The following is a 20994-nucleotide window of genomic DNA, read 5'->3' as shown; positions in this document are numbered from 1 at the left end:
GCCATCAATAAAAAAAAAAAAAACTGAGCCTATCTAATGATGATGTCCTTTGCACGTGTGAGTTTGCACTCTCGGTCGGGCGCACTTTCAAACATTGAGGTCAAAGGCTTCTCAGGCTGTTTTTATGTTTTGCAAAAATGCTGTCTCTGAAGACTCCTGCACACCCTCATGCCCTTCGTCTTTTCTATTTTCACTGCAGTGTGCGCTACTGCAGTGAACTCTGGATATTTCATGCACCCTTTCACTTCATCTTTTGCTCTGCTTCACTGCTGTTTTTGCATGTCCCCCACTCATGCATTAAGTCTAGTGTTTCACTGGGTTCACATGCAGGCTCTTGGTGCTTTGATATTAGGCAATGTTGTGAGTTCTATGTTTTATGTGACACATAGTGTCCTGGCATGATACATGCCAGTGTGGAAATGACTTGCCTCAGTCTGACTTCACAGTTTCGACAAAGTAAAATCAAGAAACGCACACTTAGGCACACAATCGTGCACTTTCTATTCTCACTGCAGCACTGCTTTTGCACATTGTGGTCTGAACTTGCTATAGATAGGCAAAGTCAAATTTATACTATGCTATTTGTTTATGTTATGCAACAGGCATATTTGTTACACTAATTATTACATTTCTGCAGAGTTGTATAACGCATCTTAAACCCACACTTGAGTGTAGGCCTACATATATTTGATCAGAATGACTTAAGTAAAAGTAATAAGTAAGCGCACCGCTTTAGTAAAAATCTTAAATTATCTATTATTCAGGCTATAGTATGACAAGAAGCCCATTTTAAAACATACTAAAGTACTGAAAGCTGAAGTACAAAGTAAAAGCTTTCAAGGCCAGGTGGGGTGACATCCCCGTCCTATGCTTGTAATGAAAAAGAAAGTAGTTCATGCAGCACTTTTAGTCTGGCTACCTACACTCATACACAATGTCTTCGAAGCCTGAACAAAGTTATGGCTGTCATTCATTGTTCACTGCTGCTTCCTTTTATAAGCTATAATGAAGTTTATCCAACATGTTTAGAAAGGCAGCTAACATTTTGTAAAGCCTATACAAAAGTGTTATTGATGAAAAGCAAGCAGCTCCTTACACCAGCCTACATAGCTTGGTGTGCTATGTCTAGCTACAGTATATTTGCTAGGCCTTAACTTTATCACATGTCTGCATTCATTACTGTGTCCTGTGATGACATTGGGTCAGAATGTCATTGCAAATATGTAGCATGCTGAATCCACTTTCCTGCACTTTTTTGCACTTTATTTTAGCCTATATTTCTACTTAATGCTGCTAATGAATAAAAGTAGTCTGCTAGGGAGTAAAAGAGTAGATTTTTTTTTTTTTTTTAATATAGTGAAAGTTAGAAGGAGAATAAAAACTCAAGTAAAGTGTAGATGTTCACTGTTCAAACTTAAGTACAGTCAGTGCTTAATTTTTCTATTTACTTTACATCTCTGCATTTCTGCCACTGATTTATATGTCCAGAGTGCCTGTCTGCACATTGTGAGGATGTGTTTTGTTGCACAACCATTGGAAGTCCGCTACTAAAGGCTACTTTATTTATTGTGAACTCTGTGGAGATTTCACACACCCTTTCACTTCGTCTTTTGTTCTACTTCATCTTTTGTTCTACTTCACCGCTGCTTTTGCATGTCCTACTACTCCTACATTAGTCTAGTGTTTCACTTGGTTCCCAAGCTGCTTGGTGCTTTGATATTTGTATGTTGTGAGTTCCGTGTTCTATGTGCCACATAGCATTCTCGCGTGATAGCCTACATACCAGTGTGGAAATGACTTGCCTTAAGTTGACCTCACTAAAATCAAGAAACCTAATATGGCTTATTACTTACAAAATGTCCTAAATTAGCTTGCTGACCTATCTGTATAACATACATTTGGGTCTCAACTCTGTGCATAAAAATGTATCATGTAAATAAAGACTTATTACTACATTTAGCCTGAGAAGACGTGGTGCGGTTGTGGTATCCTACCACCAGAGAAAATTCTCAGCTTATTGCCAGTTTTGTTTTGTGTCAGCAGTATACTAGTAGATTGTGAGAAGCATGGGGTTTTCTTTTAAGTCTCATGGCTATAGCTTAATTTTTTCAGATACAAAAAGAGACTCTAAAACAGTTTTGGTTGTTGTTATGTTATTACACAAAAGCTTTTGTCTATAAAGCAACTTGCAAAACATACGTATCTGAGGGTAAAAATTCTTAATAGAATAAAACATGTTATTGTAACAAATACTTTGAAAAGTGGGTATTTACATTTTCAATACTATGCCGAATAAGCTGTCAGACAGCTCAGCTCAGGCAGAAAGGCTAGCACCTACAAAACGTTTACAGTCTTTTGCTGCTGATATAGGACAACTAACGGTCACGAGATCAAAGAAGAGGTAGGAGGTAGAGATGGCAGATGTAAAGATTAAAGTCATTCAGAGGAGGACTTCCTGTAGCGAATGGAAATCAACAGAAGCGGTCTCTTTGGCCAAATATAAATGTCACCCTAAGTGTGTCTCTTTGATGGAATGACAGGAGCAACACGAGCAAGCTGCTCGGGCAAGGGTGGGGCCTAAACTATCCGATAAACAGCTTGAGCAAAGTAGCTCAGGTGTTGAGGGGCCCCCTGGAGTGATGGTCTGCACTTTGACTTTGACTTTGCATGGGCCACATCTGTCGCAGCGCGTCCAGGTCCACTTTTTTGCGAAAGGTCTCGGTGGTGAAATAGTAGGCCAGAGGGTCCAGCATGGCATTGAGACAGGCCACCATTAGGCTGTAGTTGTAGCTGGACGTCAGGCTGCACGGGATGGACCTCTGGTGCAGGTAGACCAACAGCAAGCTGAGATGGTAGGGCAGGAAGCAGCAGAGGAAGATGACCAGGCACATGGCAATCATCCTCTGGATCTTCCGGCTGTCCACAAGGTCCGTCTGGGCGGCTTGGCTCCGTTTGATGGCCCTGAGGAGGCCCCAGGAGCTGACGAGCATCGCGAGCAGCGGGACGCCAAAGCCCACCGTGAGGCTGGAGGTGATGGCAACGGGCCGAGTTCCATAGACGGGGAAACTCCCAAAACACTTTGACTGGTTCTGGTAGCCTGGTAGCTGTGGTTTGATGAAGTAGATGGGCAAGCTTGCACCGACTGTCATTATCCAGACCCCGAGGCAAATGAACGGTGCCTTCTTGCGGACCTCGCGGACGCGGCTGGACATCGGGAAGCAGACGGCTACACAGCGGTCAACGCTCGTGCAGCTCAGCAGGAAGATGCTACCGTACATGTTGATCAGAAGGATCATCCCCATGGCCTCGCACAGTCTCTGATGCAAGCTGACGCCGAGATGATAACAGATCCTTACAGGCAGCGTGCAAACCAAGCACAGGTCAGCAAAGGCCAGGTTGGTCATGTAGACAGTGGTGTGGGAGCGTGTTTTGGTGTGGAAAAAAAACACCACCAGCGCAATGAGGTTAAGGATAAGGCCGGCGACAAAGATCAGCACATACACGCTTACAAAAATCAAACGGTCTCTCTCCTCAATCTGTTTCACACACTTCTCCCACTGTTGGGAAGCGTTGAACAGCATGGTGTCCTGCTAACTGTCAAAAGCTGAAAACAGAAGGACAGTTAAGTTGATTTTGAAAATATAAATAATCTTTGTTTGGAATTACCAAGGAGTCTCATTTTAAAAATATATATATGATGTATCTAGTTATAGTGTGTGTAGAATCAACAGCTATGTTTAAATGTTAGTAGGCCTACAGTCCTTGTGTCTTTTGACAAGACTTCTCTTGATGTTGCTCTGTGATGTTGTAATCAGTTTGACTTAAACAATCACAAAAGAAAATTGACAGAATATTGGCAAAGGCTCCCTCACCAAAAATAACTCCAATTATGGACCAAAAAACATACAAAGAAGTATAATGAAGTTTCATGTCCAACATTCTACAGTAATATGCAAAACAATTTTTATGTCCAAAATGTTATAGCCTACTACCAAACTAATATTTATATGGGCTTGGTCTTCAACGACTTTGCTTTCATCATCATATCACCTGAAAAGTTCTGACCCACTGACAAATGTTCCTTTAAAACAGATGAACCTAAACAGTTAATTGTGCATGTAAAATAAACTTACCAAAGGATCACCTGTTTTCCAGATTATTCAATTGTGTCTTAATAGAAAGTATTTGCTGTGTCTTCTCTCAACTGACATAACCGTACAGATGAGTTGACAAACAACTCAGGAAATCCTTCTGAACAAAAAAAACACGTATGCAAATAGGCGAGGCTACCAACCCTGTCTTGCTACCAGTACCAACTAACACTTCTCACAACACCCACTATTTCCACTCCGCTCTTTTTTACACAGATGAGTCATTTCAAACTTTTACCACAGTATCAAGAACTGCGAATTCAGATGCATGTGTGCACATCACTTGGCTGCACACAGCAGAAACGAAATTGCCTTTAGTTTGAAATATAAGCTTGAGTTGATTGACCGTAAGCCCAAATTTGTGTTGCGTGTTGCATGCAGACTAATTGCGTGCTGCAATTGCATGTGTCGGTCCATTGTCTATTTAGAGTAGCCAGTCTCAAAGTATATGGGGAAGTGTGTAGTGCTTCGCAGACAAACGTAGCCTATTCCTTTCCTCCGTAATACCATTTTGTGAAGAGGCTGAAAAACGCTTGCCTATCTTAGTCGAACTTGATCACACTCAAGCGCAGTGCATTCTTAGTAGCCTAAAATATTCTGGCAATCGTCGGGTTTTAAGTCGCGTAAACACCATTTGTCTTACTAGCAATAGCCCACTTAAATCACTATGATAAATTGTTAAGATTTCGCAGCTCAAACGCGTGAAAATCGACTGGAATGGAATTGTGCCGTTAGGTTGCATAAAGTGCAAGAAACCTTCATCTATTTCTCAAAGCGTAGATAGGCTACGACATGGTGACCGGAAGTTCTTGACCAGCATTTTCTCCCTATTTGCGCAGACCTCGTGGCGCAACGGTAGCGCGTCTGACTCCAGATCAGAAGGTTGCGTGTTCAAATCACGTCGGGGTCAATCTATTTTGTCCCTAATGGCGAATGCTTTTAATTGCAGTAGTAAACGTATTGTTACATAGGTTTCAGTAATGAATGCGACGAAAGCATTTGTCCAAGGCTTGCAACGGCGAAAGCAATACCAGCACACTCATTTTGTGGGCATGCATGCAGAGTGACGGTTGCCGGTGTTGTTCGTGTAGCCTAGTTAGTGTTGTTAGTTCAATGCGCAATAGATTCAACGACATACTGTACCCGTTCCCCCTAATTTGCCTCAACGTAGTAGCCTAGCCTATCTCATATTATAATGTGAAACATGCGTATTTTTGTATCACAAATTGTGTAGTATTTTCTGGAACTTGGCGAAGATGAACAGGCCAGAGGTAGCCACGTTTTGCTGTCCCACCATTACACCACTAAAGTTTTTTTTTTAATTGTCCACTCCAACACAAAAACCAAAGGCTAAATTCCTGCAGTATACTATAGCCTATTGGTGCTCACTTAGGCCTTCTTAATTAGATTAACATAAGGAATAAGAAACCCTATTTCATGCCAATATTTAACCATACGTACACTATATCTTTTAACAGATGTCAACTGGAAAAATATAAATGATGACATTTGTAAGACTGTTTAATTTGAACTAACTTTAGCTTGAACTCTTATTCCCATACATGCAGGGTCACAGCATGTGGCAAGTGTGTGTGTGTGTGTGTGTGTGTGTGTGTGTGTGTGTGTGTGTGTGTGTTTAGCACCTTAGTGACAACTTATGTTTGAAAGACATTTAGAACCCCCCATTTGACAGCATGAATTTTTATTTATAAAAACATAGTTAAAAACCATTGATCAATGACTGAAACAAACAAAAAAATGCATAAACAAATGAAGAGTTTGGTTTAAAAATCCTATATATCCATTTTTGAAAACATGGTGTGTTATTCAAATAACAATACACAATTACAGTTCTACTGAAATTTCTTGGAAAAACTAAATGTAAAGGGAAAAAAGCTTAATGAAAATGCATCAAAATGGAGGATATAGCCTAGCGTTTTTTAAACCAACCTCTTCAAATTGAGGCCACACTGAGATCTGACAGTGGCACATTCTGAATTCAAATAGACAGGAAATATAAATATACAAAAATGGATCCAACAACTTTACATTTCGTACATGCACAATATAATGAGCACAATTAGGCTGTCAAGTATAATTTACTAAAAAGTGTCGTACAGTCACTGTCTTGAAGCCTCCGCTGTCAGTCATTCAGTCACATCTTTTGGGTGAAATGTGTCTTGTTAGGGTTCTTCACCTTTCCTTCATTCGTCCTGAAAGAAATCACAAAACTTAACTACTGCACAAGTGTTTCTTTTTTCTTTCAAGAAAAACATGATGTTTCATGTATTTTCTTGACAATCAGCACAGAGACGGAATGTACTAACATCTTTAAAAAGGAAATAATATTGGTGCTGTTATATTTTATTAAAAATGTCAAATGTAATTAGAGAAAAGGACAACCCCACAGTCTCTGTCTCTACATTTGCCGGTTTGTTATTAATCCATATGCGTGAACAGCCTGCGTATCCTTACCTCTTTGCCTCTACATGTGCCACAGAGGCAACCAAAGAGACCGTTGACCATCTGGAAGCCACACAGGCCCAGCTCCAGGCAAGCAGTAGCCAAGAGGGTTGCGAACAGGGCAACGTTGAACTCCACAACATTTTTAGGTTCAAGACACACCAAGTTCCAGAGGTCTGGTTCGGACAGGTACGTCCCATTACTGCAGAACAAACGGCAAGATGGGAGAAGCATTATGTATGAGACACCACCATAATACAGAATACAGAAGCTGAAATCGATCATCGACAACATTACTAAATGTGATGTAACATCTGTAATGCTACGTAATAAAATGTGCTAGCAATTGTCATGCACTACAAAAGACTTTGATGCTTGGCAAGACTACTGTACGTCATGGTCATTGCAAACGTCGTAACACTTTCTAAACAGCACATATCGAATATTCCTTTAGGGTCCGAGTTAGACACATCTTATTAGTAATAAAATCAATATTGATTCTCATACTTGTCAAATGGCCTGGTCCATCCTCCTAAAAGGGTACGGCAAACAGGGCCTCTGGACAGGCCTACGGCCGCCACACTCAAGCTGTACAGAGCGCCACAGCAGCCGAGCAGGGCAAATCCAATGGACAGAAACATCTGTGGAGGGAACACATGAGCATTGCTTATTGAATACATTATTACGATAGGCTTTTGAGTAACAAGTATTGTGGAACACTCTTAGAAAAAAAAAGTGCTACAGTGTAGAACCTTTAAACCATTTTGAAGGGTTCACTCAAAGGAACCTCTAAGCCTGCATGGCTCTATATAGCGCCCCTTTTTTTTTTTAAGAGTGTACAATCTGAAATGAACTGAAACACTAAGAGTCCAGTGTTAGAAGCACACATACCCCACAACGGTTGGCACAGCAGCCTGCCTTCGAAGTCAAGTGAATATGGATGGCTGGTACAAGCACCTACAACAGATAAATATGAAATGACACTTAAAAAGCGTTTTTTTCTCGAAAGTGAAAAGTGAAACTTTCAGAAGGAAATATTAAGCTAACAACGAGTGGCCATCGGTAGTTCATAGTCAAAGTCAGTAGAGAAATGAAAGCTGTAGGCTACTCACCATGATACCACCACCAAGCAATCCCCCCATGAATTTGACCTCTGGCGTAAGTCTTTCTTTACCCGCATCATCATTCTGAGCATATTTTGAGTCCCAGTCAGGGAAGAACAGAAGAATGTTGCAAATGATCGATATCAGTGCCAGTGGATACAGAACCACCGCTATGCATTTGGCGCACTTTCCTGTACACATCTTTAAGAAATTCAAATGAGCGTTCCTTCTGGGATGAAAATGGACGTCCAATAAAAGGTCAGTGGAAATATCAAAACTGTTTTCCGAGTTGTATTCTTCTTCCTCCTTCTTCTTCCTGTGACCCGTGTGATGGACAACTGCTCAAATGGAAAGGACAGTGGACTGTTTATATAGTGGGTTTATGACCAGTGTGCATGGGGAGGGGGAAGGGGGGGTGATAAGAGTGAACTTATGCCTTAAGCCACACCTGAATGGAAACACCAGTTTATCAAACTCATAAATCTTGTACTGATAATCTGAACAAGTATTTCCATTTCATAGAAGTGAGAAAAAGTGTAGAAAAGGGGGAACTTGGAGAGAGGAAATAGAGGGATAAAAGAAACACAAAATCATTCAAATGAGACATTTTGTGTCCCCCATGGTGGGTACAAAGATCATCCAAGGGTACACAAACGGTATTACACAAACAGTATCGATTAACCCTTTAAACGGCTAGCTCTTAACATGCTGTTTCAGTTTGATAATTTAATTCAGACAAATGAGTCATTGCGTGTGTCATGTCCTTGGCCCTTGATCCGCTGCCATAGCAACAGAAACATTTGGGATATACCCTCACTCTTCGGGTTTGTACATCTGAGAGGCTTCCTCACCCACCCATTGGATAGCCTGGAGCATGCCTAGAACGAGATTTATGTTTTGAGAATTAGATGCCATTAGATGGTCGTTTAAACACTGATACGAGGATGTGAAATCTTTAACAATGATATGTTAAAACTGTTCCTCACACCAGAACCTATATAGGCTACAGTTATATCCAAATTCAAATATCATGTCTCGCACATAGTAACACAGTATGCAGTAATATCCCTAAACTGTTACTCCAGATTTTTATAGGACTTAAAAGAGATAAAAGGAAAATATTAAGAATGTAGCATTTGGGGGAAAATAAATAAATAAATAATAAATATATATAGGCCTAGGCTATATGTGTGATGCAAGATATATGTACACCAACAGCATTACTGTTTTTGCAGCAAAGGGCAGTTTATGCTTAAAGCGAGGTCTGTGCATCAGGCTCTGGTATTTGTAATGTCATTTGTCAACATAGGCCTACATAATAAAAACATATATATATTAACTGTTTATGTGCTATACATAACCTAGATTTGGCTTTATGTGCACTGTGGGATGTGGTTAGTTTTATCTAGTCTCCTTGCAGAAACCCTGCTTGTTGCCACCAAACTGCTATCCACAAAATACTCTGGCTATAGATCTTATATACATATATTGTGTGCCAAAAACAATGGCATAGCTCTGCTCATTCTTATGCATTCATAGTAACTATTATTATTATATAATATTATTACTAGTAGTAATTTACTCTATATAACTTTCTAAGCACTGCATCCATTATGCTGTCCACAGTCAGTACTTTTAATGCTGGCTTCACTTTCTTCTTTCACTATGAGTTTTCTATGAATCTTGGTGTCGATGAGTGTGCACTGTTACATCCTAACTGACAATAATGTATGAATTTATCTGCACCTGCCTGTGCCACGAGGTTTCCTTCCTGTTAAAGGAAGTTTTTCTTTGCCACCGTTGCCATACTGCTTGCTCTAGGGCAGGGCTCTCAAACAGGAGGTCTTCGGGCGCACTGACAATGCATTCAATAACATAGTTTCATAGTGGGAATCACTGTATTTTTTTATTCAGGAGCATTGAAGCTTTGGGGCACCAACCTTCAGTGTATATAAAGATACGTGTAAATTAACAACTAAAATTAACTGTTAACAGTTCTGTTTGAGTGAATTCCTTTTTGTCAGTATCCTTTAGCTGCTGTGTCATAATGTGTAGAAAGGTTGGATAAAGTTAATCAATAATTATTACCATCACCATCATTCACCAATGACTTAATAAAATCGTCAGTGGAAAAATGTTGTGATAGTAAAGTCATTAATCTGCACCTTGACACCATTGTTTCCCTGGAAAACTTCTGTCCGAGATGTAGTATAATATACAATACAGTGTATTGTCTCCCTATCTTATGTGCTGTCATAAATGTATGAACTACTTCGTCAGTAGGCACTGGATAGTGGAACATAATGATAGTTACAGTTTTTCTCAGTCGCTTTGGTACATTTCTCAAAGCATCCTTGAGATTTGCTAAACAGTAATTTCTCAAACCTATTTGTAGCAAAACACCATTACCTGCAAAAGCCAGTTTCTTGCTCAAAATCCTTAGTCCGTCTCTCAAAACTAAATATTTGTGTCAATTAACATGTTATGTGTCATTGTGTACGGATCAGACAGTCAAATGGCTTAGTCATGTTGTCCGTATAACAGTGTACTCTGGAGGGATCTTCTGATGTAAACTATGGCTAACATTTTGATGACAATATTTGTAAATTGTAGGTTACACCTTAGTGATCGACAATATTCACATTTACTGTTTTTTACTGTAACTTGTTGACAGACCCTGTCACTGATGCAGAAAGGAAAAGGCAGCACTGCATAGTACAAAGGGAAAAAAATGAATAAAGTAGAGACTTGATCATAGGACAATCTCCTTATAGGGAAAACTGTAAATGCAGTACTGTAACATGTTCAACCATTTGACATGTAAAGACTTATGCCATGAACTGATGCCTAAATGTTATACAGCAGAGAATTGTTCATAATAATTTGCATGGATGTATCAAAACATTTGCAACTTGCTCAACAAAATGAGAAACTGCTTTTTTGATGTGCACAAGTGACACAATGATTTGAAGATTGAACAGGTAGTTTTGTGAATTAATTCTCAATTCTATATTAAATCTCAATTCTGATCTGAGAAATGTACCAAAGCGACTGAGAAAAACTGTAAATTCACAGAGCAGCTATATCACTCTCTAGCAGATCTGGGCTGCTTTTGGTATTTTGCATATCTGTTTAATAATACAGTAATTTCTCGCATATAAGCCGCATTGTGTATAAGCCGCAGGACACTGTTTTATGCAAGTTAAAATAAACAAAACCATATTAACACCATATTAACTGCCGCCCTGTATTAACCTCATAGCTGAAGAAATTTAGCAAAATCGATGTATAAGCCGCAGCTAATAGTAGGGAAATTACAGTATGGTCTTTTGGCCCCTTGTGTGGGCATGGTTAATTCCTGTCCATACACACACACACAGTCTGTGAAATTCAATGTTCAGATCAATGATTTCAGATCAATGTTCACGTCATAAATAAAACGTGTTCCTGTTCCACTCTTGTCAGCAAAATGATAAGGACTAATCTATGGAAACACCCTCACCACACCCATTGTTTCAACATGACAATGAGAAAAAAAGCAAAGTGCAGAGTACGCACATCCAAATATTTTTTTCCGGCACACGATCAAAACTAAACTAAACCCAAAATATCTACTGTAATTTCCCGATTATTAGCCGCGGCTTCTACATTGATTTTGCAAAATTTCTTCAGCTATGAGGTTAATACAGGGGGGCAGATAATATGGTGTTAATGTGGTTTTGTTTCTTTTAACTTGCATAAAACACAGTCCTGCGGCTTATACACAATGCGGCTAATATGCAGGAAATTACTGTACTAACACCTTTCGATCAGAGATGAGAACTTCGTAATTTTAAGGGAGCATCAAACAGGGTGCAGAGCTTTCTTTAGATTTTTTCATTTTCACCATGACTACACCTGATTACAGTCATGTGTAACGACATACAAATATGTGTATACAATTCATTTATTACACAAAGAAATAAAAATCAGATAACGGCGGCTTATCTGCGACTACCAAAAAAACAAAACTTTGCTTTAGGAGTGGTATTCATGACATTATGTCCGTATGACTGCATGGCGTCAGTATTTCAGTGAATGCTGAGGTACAACGTGTTTAGAATGATTTTGTCACCATGACAGTTTACAACATGTTTCCAGACATCAGATTACTGTTGCCAATGCATGCTCAACAATGTGTGATGTCATCCACATCAATGAGGTTTTACTGCATCTTATGACCGTGTTTACAGCTCCGTACCACTTCCCACCTGTTACCTGTGTACTTTTGTTAATCTCGTTCTCGATTCATATTTAGGCTTGTACCAAATGGCACATACAAGTATACATAGAATTTCAGGGTTCAGAATACTTGAATAATGTATTTGTAATGTATACATTTCTATACACTTAAGTTTGAAAAACATTGAGGTAGTGTGAAGCACCTTTTTTTAAACAGAGCCTTTTCCTGATAGGTCAGACAGAAGCAATCACATCACACAATAGTTTATAGATTATGGCTTGATGGACAGATGGGCAGAGACAGACAGACAGACAGACAGGCTGACAGAGACACAGAGTACTTTACTGATCCTAAAAAAGGAAACGTCAGTCATTATGTTTTAAATACTTGACTTTATTACTTTCAGCTTCTTTCATCTTTCTTTATGGGTCATTATATTTAGTCGAAAAGTTACCACAGGTCACTGTACTCACATAACCTGAATGTTTATGTCAAGAGGACATTGACTGGTTTAAACAGCACCATGGAGTTTTGGCCTAAAACTAGTAAGATAGCAGCCTGAATGGCTTGCAAACACCTCACCAGAGCGTTATTGACATTAATAAACACTTGCCAACATAGTAACTGGTGTCTGTAGGCAACCTAGTCAGCAGCATTGTGTTGTTAAAGGTTTTATTTAATTTGATAAAGTGTTCCGTAGTCCGTATCACATCCGTATCCGTAACACAGAAGAGTGTAGCGAGTATCCTGGGTGGCTGGGGGAAATGTGTCCTCCTCTGCACGTGACGGTGTACCATCAAACTTAATCTGAAGATGACACTAAAAATAGGATAAAAGCATACCTGATGCTTCAAGTGGGTCACACCCTGGCTAAACATAAATCACGGGCGTATCAGTTGGTGGAGTCCCTATGCACTTTGAACCGGGGTCCATGTCCGGGGATGATAACATCGGCAGTCTGTAACGCCGCTTTCCGGTTCATCTCCTGAACCTCAGGGTTCTCGCTCAGCGCTCGCCAGGACTCCTCATCATCACAGCACTCAAACAAATCCCCGGCGACCAACACAACGCCCACGGAGGTGCCCCTCACCAGCACGCTCACATCACGTCCGGTGTGACCCGGCGTGGGAACTATCGACACCTGTAGGAGAGAGAGAGAGAGAGAGACCGAGTCAATCACTCTGACATGCAAGTCAAACTACAGAAAGTAGTAAATTACTATTTACTATATTAACTACAGAATAATTGATAGAATATACAGCGCCAGAGACCATAACTACTTTTACTCAGATTAAAGGGATAGTTCGGGTTTTAAGACACGAAGTTATATGGGTTCCCTGTCAGCAACGTTGTGCATCAGCACTGACTTACCCCCCGACAGTGTCCTGTGAGCCGAGATCCAGCCGGTTTTTGATCGTTTTTGATGCTGAAGAAAGTAGTCCGGCAAGTTTCTGGGGTCACGAAAGTAAAGTGTTTTTCTTCTCAAAACCATATGCGTTCAACAGAGTGATATATTTGCACCACAAAAACGTTGTCCAGCTGTCAGTAGCGCGCAGTGATAGGAATCGCGAAAAATAAGTAAGTGATAACGAGGTTTGAATTTTTCCTGGACAACGTTTTTGTGGTGCAAATATATCACTCTTTTGAACGCATATGGTTTTGAGAAGAAAAACACTTTACTTTCGTGACCCCAGAAACTTGCCGGACTACTTTCTTCAGCATCAAAAACCGGCTGGATCTCGGCTCACAGGACGCTGTTGCGGGGTAAGTCAGTGCTGATGCACAACGTTGCTGACAGGGAACCCATATAACTTCGTGTCTTAAAACCCGAACTATCCCTTTAACAACTACTAGTAGCAATCACTATGCAGCATCCTGGATCCATGAAATAGCTGGCCTTTAAAAATAAAAACATATAAAAAAAATCCTCCTGCTCCTATGGGAATTTAACATAGGTGTCAAACACTTATGCCCCCTGTATTTAAGGAAGAACATTTATCTATTTACGATACATTCTTCAATCACAAAGAAAATGTGTGTCCTTGATTTTTACTCATTTTTTAATTAAGGCATTACAATCAATTCTCAAAAGATGATTTTATATTCCTCTTTTTAGTCAACTTTAGCATGGGTTCAAATACTTACTGAACCCACTGTATGTACAGTATACTTAAGCAATAAGTGTGCAAACTTTTTTTCTACTTTTTTTCTACTTTTTACTACTAAGCAATAAGCCCTGAGGGCGTGGTTCACACTGATTCTAGAACAGTTCAGGGGCTTTATTAGGCACGACGCACAAGCTATCTGTTTTAGAAATATGTGATTAATTGTAGGCAGGCAGACTGGCAGTTTAATGGCCACGTGACATAATGGATGCTGGTGAGACTCTGCTCGGTCATTCCATATAAAACCTCCCAATTTGAGCAATATTTCACATTTATTTCACCCTCTCAGAATAAAAATCCTGCTCCTTTCCAGATGTCCATGAAAATTCCTACTATTATATCTGTAATGTCAGCTTCTTATTTGAACCCAATCATTTATGACCAATTAGGTCATGTTTATCCAGATCAACAGTGCTATAATCTATAAAAGTGTCAGAATAATATTTTAAGATGTGCTTGAATTTCAGAAATTGCCCATTTTCCTCTCATTTCAACATGTTGGTGCTTACAAGTATTTTTGAAGGAAGATCTAATTCATGTTATTACAAGAAGGATGACACCAGTGAAAAATAATCAGACCATCTTCTCTCATATTACCGTCTTATAAGGGCTGGATGATGTAATTTATCGAGCTCTTCGTGGCTCATATTATGAGATTGCATTACGTAATGTGTCGAATTTGGTGTTAGGTAATGTGTTCCTTCATTGAAGCGATCACACACTTTAAATTGCGCCCCTTACTCTCCCTACGTGTTTGGACACAGGCCTGACCCTTTACTCGCTTAGAAGTACTTCTGCGACATGACACACAGCAGTCCACTTCACCAAAGATGATTTGTGAACAGAAGATGAGCAGCATTACATTACATAGTACTTGTACATGTACATGTACATGTGCATAGTACATTACATTACAGCATTACATTACACAGTACATGTACATAGTACATTACATTACAGCATTACATTACATAGTACATGGTACATTACATTACATTACTGTACTATGTAATGAACAGTTTGCATCAAAAAGCAGAAGCAGTCTCTGCCAGCTCTTGCACCAGCACCATAAATTGCTGCATGACATTGGCCTTCCGTTCCTCTTTGAATAGATGTGATCATCCTTTTATTAACTTTTATACGGGCTGTATTATGTGGACTCTGAATTCGTTGACTGTGCTCTGTATTTGAATTTAAAGAGGAAGAATAATAAATGAATTACATTACAAACTACAAAGAGTGCATCACACTGCCTCTGTTACCTTGTCAGTACTTCGAAAAGTCTTCTGTCACGAGATTAAGTGCATTGCAAGCAGTACTGCTGCTGTCCATTTCAGTGCCCTAAGATAGGCACAAAGGCAAAGTTGTAGACTATTCTTTTTTTTATGCTTGTCCATGTTCCAAATCACATTGATTGCAGATTAAAGAGCCCTCTCACCAATCTGATCTTAAAATCATCTTTGTGGCCTTCATGATTTCAATAAACGATACACTATGACAAGCCAGCTGGAATCTGCCACTCCCACTGTCTCTCTCCTGCACTTAAGTGTAGTAAGTCAAGTGAGATCCCAAGGTATCATCCTTGCATGCCATGTGTTGCCAGGTGCATTTTGACAGTGTAAACATTATCGAGGAAGAGAGACGCATCGTTTTAGCTAGACTACTATTTATTGGCTACATTTAGGTTCCCCCTCCGTCCTTTGGTGCCCTACCTAGTACCTACAGTGAGTGATGCATGTGGGGTGCATGCAGGTGGGAGTGGCGGCACTGAATGTAAGCCAGACCAGTGGTGTCAAGAGGCCCACCACATCACGGAAATGGTTACAGTCATTTCCTGTATATTAGCCGCATTGTACATGAGCCACAGGACAGCGTTTTATTCAAGTTAAAAGAAACAAGCCATAGGCTACTGATACTTTATTAACTGCCCAATGTATTAACCTCATAGCTAAAGATATTTAGAAAAATCAATGCATATGCCACGGCTAATAGTTGGGAAATTAAGGCAAGTCTATTGCAAGCCAAAACCAGAGGAGTCAAGAGGCCTGCCACATTGCTAAAATGTTGGTCAAATGTGATAAATGAAAGAAGGCTTTGAGATGCTGATACAATCTATGTAGTATGTACTAGTTGCTCTGTTGCAACTATTTTGCACGAGAAGCTCTGAACACATAGACTGTGTAAACGCTGCCTGATCTGCCGGCGATTTGGATTTCGCTCTGCAGCTCAGGCTGGAAACCTGCACATCTACTGTATCTCTCCTGCTTCCTGTCCACATGTTCTGGATCCAATCACAAACTAACACAAACACAAAAGGCGCACCCGGATCATTGGTCTGATTGGTTGAAGGACTATCCAAAAGCGTACAAAGTCATTTGAACTATGCCCATTGATCACGCCTCTTGTGCAGTAGAAATAAAGCGTAGACTCCCCAGACTAATTTTCAATTTTTAAAAGATTGAGCTTAGTATGGTGATAGCCAGACTACTGATCACACTATGGACAAACAGAACCTTACACGACACTGGCTGAAACCAAGGCCTGTTAAATATTTCTGTGCAAATCCCTTCTGACTTGCAAAAAGAACAAAATGCTGTGCTGTGTTTCACATGAGGGGGGCGCTAAATGCATTGTTTATTGTAAATGTTTATTTGGTCGTATGGACAAATTCCTTGAGTAGACTCCCGGATTCCCTTCTAAATGGCACTATTAGTGACTGTGTTTACATGAACTTCAGCAGTAAAAAGAAGTAAGTTCTGCAAAAATACCTCTGCTATCCCTATCGAACCCGTGCATCATTGACTTGGAGATAGAGAGACTGCCGTGCTAATAAATGCTTATCATGGTTAGACACAACAACCTTACTTCCACATTTTAGGCATAGGCTACCTTGCCATATGTTAACTTGGGATAGAAGCCTACACACAGAGATATAGATAACGTTTTCCAGAAATGCAAAAATGATGCATTGTATTATCTTGATGGCTGTAAGAGATAGCCTAATCTCTTCTGAAGATGAAAAAGCGCTGATTATGTGTCCGCTGACTTTGAGTCGCATGGGTTTCAACCCAGCTGACATTGTTCATTATTTTCAGTACACCTGATTACTGTTTAAACTATTTCTTAACAATAAATATGTTTGCGCATCACAAAGAAATCAAATGAAAGAGCTTTTTCTCATCTTTTATCTGGTGCTAGCCACTATTTTCTGTGCAAAATGGTTCGCAAAAAAAAATAATAACATTCAAGAAATAATCACTTTACTTTACAGCTATGCACTCATCTCAATCTGTCTGGGTGAATAGCCTCACAAACTCTTCACTCAACACATGACAAGCCGTATAACAGAATTAAGGGCCATTCACACCAAGAACGACAACGCTCTCGTTAATACATGTGCCAAAAATGTAGTTAGTTTTTAAATGGTTACTCTTTAGGTGGTAAAACTGTGAAGCAAATCTGAGATGGTCAAGCTCAGGCATTTGCTGAATTGAGGTGGAATGACCCCTAATGGAAACAAAAACAATACTTTATTATAACCATATCCCTGAAGCGCTTAATAGACTAGGTGGATATCGAACAGATATGCCTTAAGACCCCTCTTGAAAGATCCAAAACTATTGCTGGAACGGAGAGTACTGGGCAACTCATTCCACCAACATGGAACCACTGATGAAAAGAGTCTTGAATTTGACCTTGTGTTTTTTGCAAGTTGGTCGACACAACAGACTCATCAGAGGACCTGGGCCCGTATTCACAAAGATTTTTATCTTAGCACTAAGAGTACTCCTAAATCGCACTAAAAGATTTTAGCTAGGAGTTTTCTCTTAAAAGTTATTTACAAAGCCTCTGAATTAGGAGTCCTAAAGTTAGGAGTGACACGCCCATTATTTTTTTCCTAAATTCGCCAGTTAGGACGGAGCTACTTTTAGCCCTAAAATTCTTTGTGAATACGGGCCCTGGGCGGTTGGAATTGTTACATATTTTTAAGTGGGCATGAGCCTTTTTCACGTCTATGCCCTGTGGCTAGACCTTCCATGCTACAGAAAGGATGCTTGTTTTCAAGTGCAAACAATACATTATTTGTACATTCTCAAAAAAAAACTTTTTTTTTTTTTTAACATAAATCAGGGATTATACATGGCAAAAGACTCAGGGGGCAGACATTTTTAAAATTAGGTTTAGGGAAAAAATTAACGCAGGGCCACGCATTATGACTTCACAAAATCTCCCTCCAGCCAAACACCCAAAGTTGGCAGCCCCATTTATTTTTCATGAGACAAAATTGAAATTACCATGATTTGAATGCCATAACAACTGATTCTATGATTCTATGTAGGCCTAGTCTTCTATAAATATTTTAACTGCAAGACTTGCAGTCAGTTTTGGAAGTTTCATTTTGAATTTAGTGCTGTTTAGTTAGGAAGTTTCTGTAATGGGGCCCCTCATGGCATGGGCCCTGTGGATATGCCTACTTACATGATCATCGATGGGATATGGCTGGCCGTCTGCCAGCTCGTTTGGAAGATACAGGTCCCCTTGACTTATATCACATCCTACAACAATCATTGCATCTGGAAACATCCCTAGGTTACCCACGTGGTCTGAGTGGCCATGGGACCCGACTACTATATTGATGTCATCAGGTTTTAGTCCCGTTTTCTCCAGCTGAGCAAGGAGGAAATCACGATCCCATGGCCCACCTGTATCTACCAAGATAGTCTTTGGTCCCACCAAGAGAGATATGGTCCCGTCTGCACGCGTGCAACCATCTGCTTGTGACACACAATAACCCTCCTTCAGCACCGAGATACTGTAAGGCTGGCCAGGTATGACTGAGCCGACATCAGTAATAACACTTTTTCTTACGCTACAGTTTGAGGATACTACTTTGCCAGTCAGATCCATTTAAATAAGTACAAAAAATAGTCTAGGCCAGACACGAGTCATTGCACAGGATTGACAATAACTGTTAATAAACCGTAATAAACTGACTACACTCGCACATGCTAAAGTTCAACAACTACTCTTCCCGTTTCACTTCTTCTGTAGCGTTTTCTGTCATGTGTTACATTCCCTGCCCCTTACTGCCATCTACTGACGATAACAAGTTTTGGAAGGAAAAACAGAAGGCCTGGTCTGACTTGTCCCAATTGTCTGTTTATAAGGTAGAAATTAACTATTTAAATAATTCAAACTTTCAAGCTTTATTCCCAAGCACCCTTTTACAAAAATAACTGCAGTCATTGAACAAATAAATGGAATAAACTAGCCACAGTTTTTATTACTGAATTACAATGCAGTAGGCCACAACACTATTTTAATATTTGCAGTTAAGTGCAGTACTCTGTAGCCTGGTTAAAAAACAAACGCATGCACTGAAAGGAGATTTAGATGGGTATGGCCAAAGCACTGTGGTGCAATGCAGAATTGAAGTAGGGCGGTTATTTTTGAAGGCTAGAATCCTGTGTGGGACTGTGGAGGCTAAAGATCTGTGGTTGTGATAAGAGATGATAATCAGGCTGATTGCTTTGAAAGCCATACGTGTTTGTTGCCGTATTTGAAGAAGACTGAAATGTTGAAGCATTTTAATCTATGTAACCTGCGTTGTCTTGCGACCTCAGATTGGGAGTCGAGCATGCTGACAATCAAGCAGCAAGCTGAGACTGCTAGCTCAAGCTGTCATGCCAGCACTGCTCTTGTGGCATCGGGGAGAGGTTTAGTAACATCCACACACACACACACAGCTATGTTAACTGGCATCTGCATGACCAAATACAGTATAACCAAGAAAGGAAAGAATCAAGAAGTGTATGGACTCCATTTTAAAGTCTTCCTTAGAACAGTGTTTCCCAACCTTTTTTTTCTTGAAGGCCCCCTTGCCTCCTGTGTCTAAAACAAGCCAGGGGCCAGGGCCCCCTTCCCGAACTCCTACCCGCAAGACATTGTTTTATTCAACGATCAGGGTCTGAGAATGAATTACCAAAGCCTAGTCTAGCCTGACCTTAATGTTGCTTATGCAAGTTCAGAGGTCAGAGGTAATAGCTACATGAAATAGCTAGGTACATGAATTTAATTGTGGAACAAAAATATGCTTTAATTGGGATTATACAGAGTTTTGATCATCTAATTGAGTTTGTTATTGGGATTTTATGCATTTAATGTGAGCAGATATCATTTTTGTAACCTCACAACCTCAGCCCAGGCAGCATTGTGCGGACCCCCTGCAATCTCTGGCGACCCCTAATGGGGTCTGTGGACCCAAGGTTTGGAAAACCCACTCACAACTTGGCAGCCAAAGTGCACAGATTTGCTGTTGAAGTCTCTTTGGATCCATTATTGCTAGTCTACACAAACTCAAATTATTTATGGTCCTTGACTCTGCCTGTGAGAAGTCTGGCAGACATGTAGTGGCCAGACTTTTGCCCTAAGAGCTGCTTGATATGACTTTGGTTTGAGCAGAATTAAACCTGCAGATGATAAGATGTTGCAATTGCATTCTAACTGCCAGGCCTGCATCACTTGGATGTTTTCACTGTACTTTTATAGTTGCTTGCATCAAATTCAAGATATGCTTAGCAGTCAGCAGTTTAGCACGTTGTGTAGGCTTATGCCACCCATTTGAAATCCATATAGGCTAGGTTTATCTTGCCCTGGCCTTAGCTGCATGACATCTGACTCATTTGCAATTGTGAATTGCCAAACTATATTACTCATTCAATCATGCATATGTGCATTTTAAAATATTGTGTATTTAATCTAATGAATATAATAGAGATTCCAACAGATTACAAACGATGGATCCACTGCACCGTAGTTTACACAAGCGGAACTCAGAATACCATTTTTTGTTTCCGCACGATTGAGTGAAACAGGAGACGTGACGTCAC

General features: G+C 40.0%; 3 protein-coding genes and 1 non-coding gene across 4 annotated transcripts; 1 reads left to right on the top strand and 3 right to left on the bottom strand.

The window, feature by feature from the left end:
- Positions 1 to 2074: 2074 nt before the first annotated feature.
- On the bottom strand, positions 2075 to 4248 carry LOC134059948 (lysophosphatidic acid receptor 6). Its single transcript, XM_062516505.1, has 2 exons — positions 4134 to 4248; positions 2075 to 3604 (listed from the first exon to the last, which is right to left on the bottom strand). Exon 2 carries the CDS (start codon positions 3579 to 3581, stop codon positions 2613 to 2615), a length of 969 nt encoding a protein of 322 aa, XP_062372489.1. The 5' UTR covers positions 3582 to 3604; positions 4134 to 4248; the 3' UTR covers positions 2075 to 2612.
- Positions 4249 to 4989: 741 nt separating this feature from the next.
- trnaw-cca (transfer RNA tryptophan (anticodon CCA)) lies at positions 4990 to 5061 on the top strand. Its single transcript has one exon. It is a non-coding gene; the product is annotated as a tRNA-Trp (tRNA).
- A 959-nt stretch (positions 5062 to 6020) lies between these two features.
- On the bottom strand, positions 6021 to 8055 carry tm4sf21b (transmembrane 4 L six family member 21b). The gene is made up of 5 exons (XM_062517079.1): positions 7727 to 8055; positions 7506 to 7571; positions 7122 to 7255; positions 6627 to 6816; positions 6021 to 6364 (listed from the first exon to the last, which is right to left on the bottom strand). Exons 1-5 carry the CDS (start codon positions 7916 to 7918, stop codon positions 6356 to 6358), a joined length of 591 nt encoding a protein of 196 aa, XP_062373063.1. The 5' UTR covers positions 7919 to 8055; the 3' UTR covers positions 6021 to 6355.
- A 4256-nt stretch (positions 8056 to 12311) lies between these two features.
- On the bottom strand, positions 12312 to 19090 carry mblac1 (metallo-beta-lactamase domain containing 1). Its single transcript, XM_062516380.1, has 2 exons — positions 18584 to 19090; positions 12312 to 13080 (listed from the first exon to the last, which is right to left on the bottom strand). Exons 1-2 carry the CDS (start codon positions 19010 to 19012, stop codon positions 12832 to 12834), a joined length of 678 nt encoding a protein of 225 aa, XP_062372364.1. The 5' UTR covers positions 19013 to 19090; the 3' UTR covers positions 12312 to 12831.
- Between the last annotated feature and the right edge of the window lie 1904 nt (positions 19091 to 20994).

Source organism: Sardina pilchardus, chromosome 16, assembly GCF_963854185.1.
Source record: "Sardina pilchardus chromosome 16, fSarPil1.1, whole genome shotgun sequence".
Classification (NCBI taxonomy): domain Eukaryota; kingdom Metazoa; phylum Chordata; class Actinopteri; order Clupeiformes; family Clupeidae; genus Sardina; species Sardina pilchardus.
This window is presented reverse-complemented; position numbering and strand designations above follow the sequence as displayed.

Coding starts and splice junctions, on each gene's coding strand:
- LOC134059948 (XM_062516505.1), bottom strand. CDS start 3,581: ATGCTGTTCAACGCTTCCCAACAGTGGGAGAAGTGTGTGAAACAGATT.
- tm4sf21b (XM_062517079.1), bottom strand. CDS start 7,918: ATGTGTACAGGAAAGTGCGCCAAATGCATAGCGGTGGTTCTGTATCCA. Junction 7,572..7,726: donor TGCTTGGTGGTGGTATCATG/GTGAGTAGCCTA, acceptor TATCTGTTGTAG/GTGCTTGTACCAGCCATCCA. Junction 6,817..7,121: donor TGGACCAGGCCATTTGACAA/GTATGAGAATCA, acceptor TTTGTTCTGCAG/TAATGGGACGTACCTGTCCG.
- mblac1 (XM_062516380.1), bottom strand. CDS start 19,012: ATGGATCTGACTGGCAAAGTAGTATCCTCAAACTGTAGCGTAAGAAAA. Junction 13,081..18,583: donor CATATCCCATCGATGATCAT/GTAAGTAGGCAT, acceptor TCTCTCCTACAG/GTGTCGATAGTTCCCACGCC.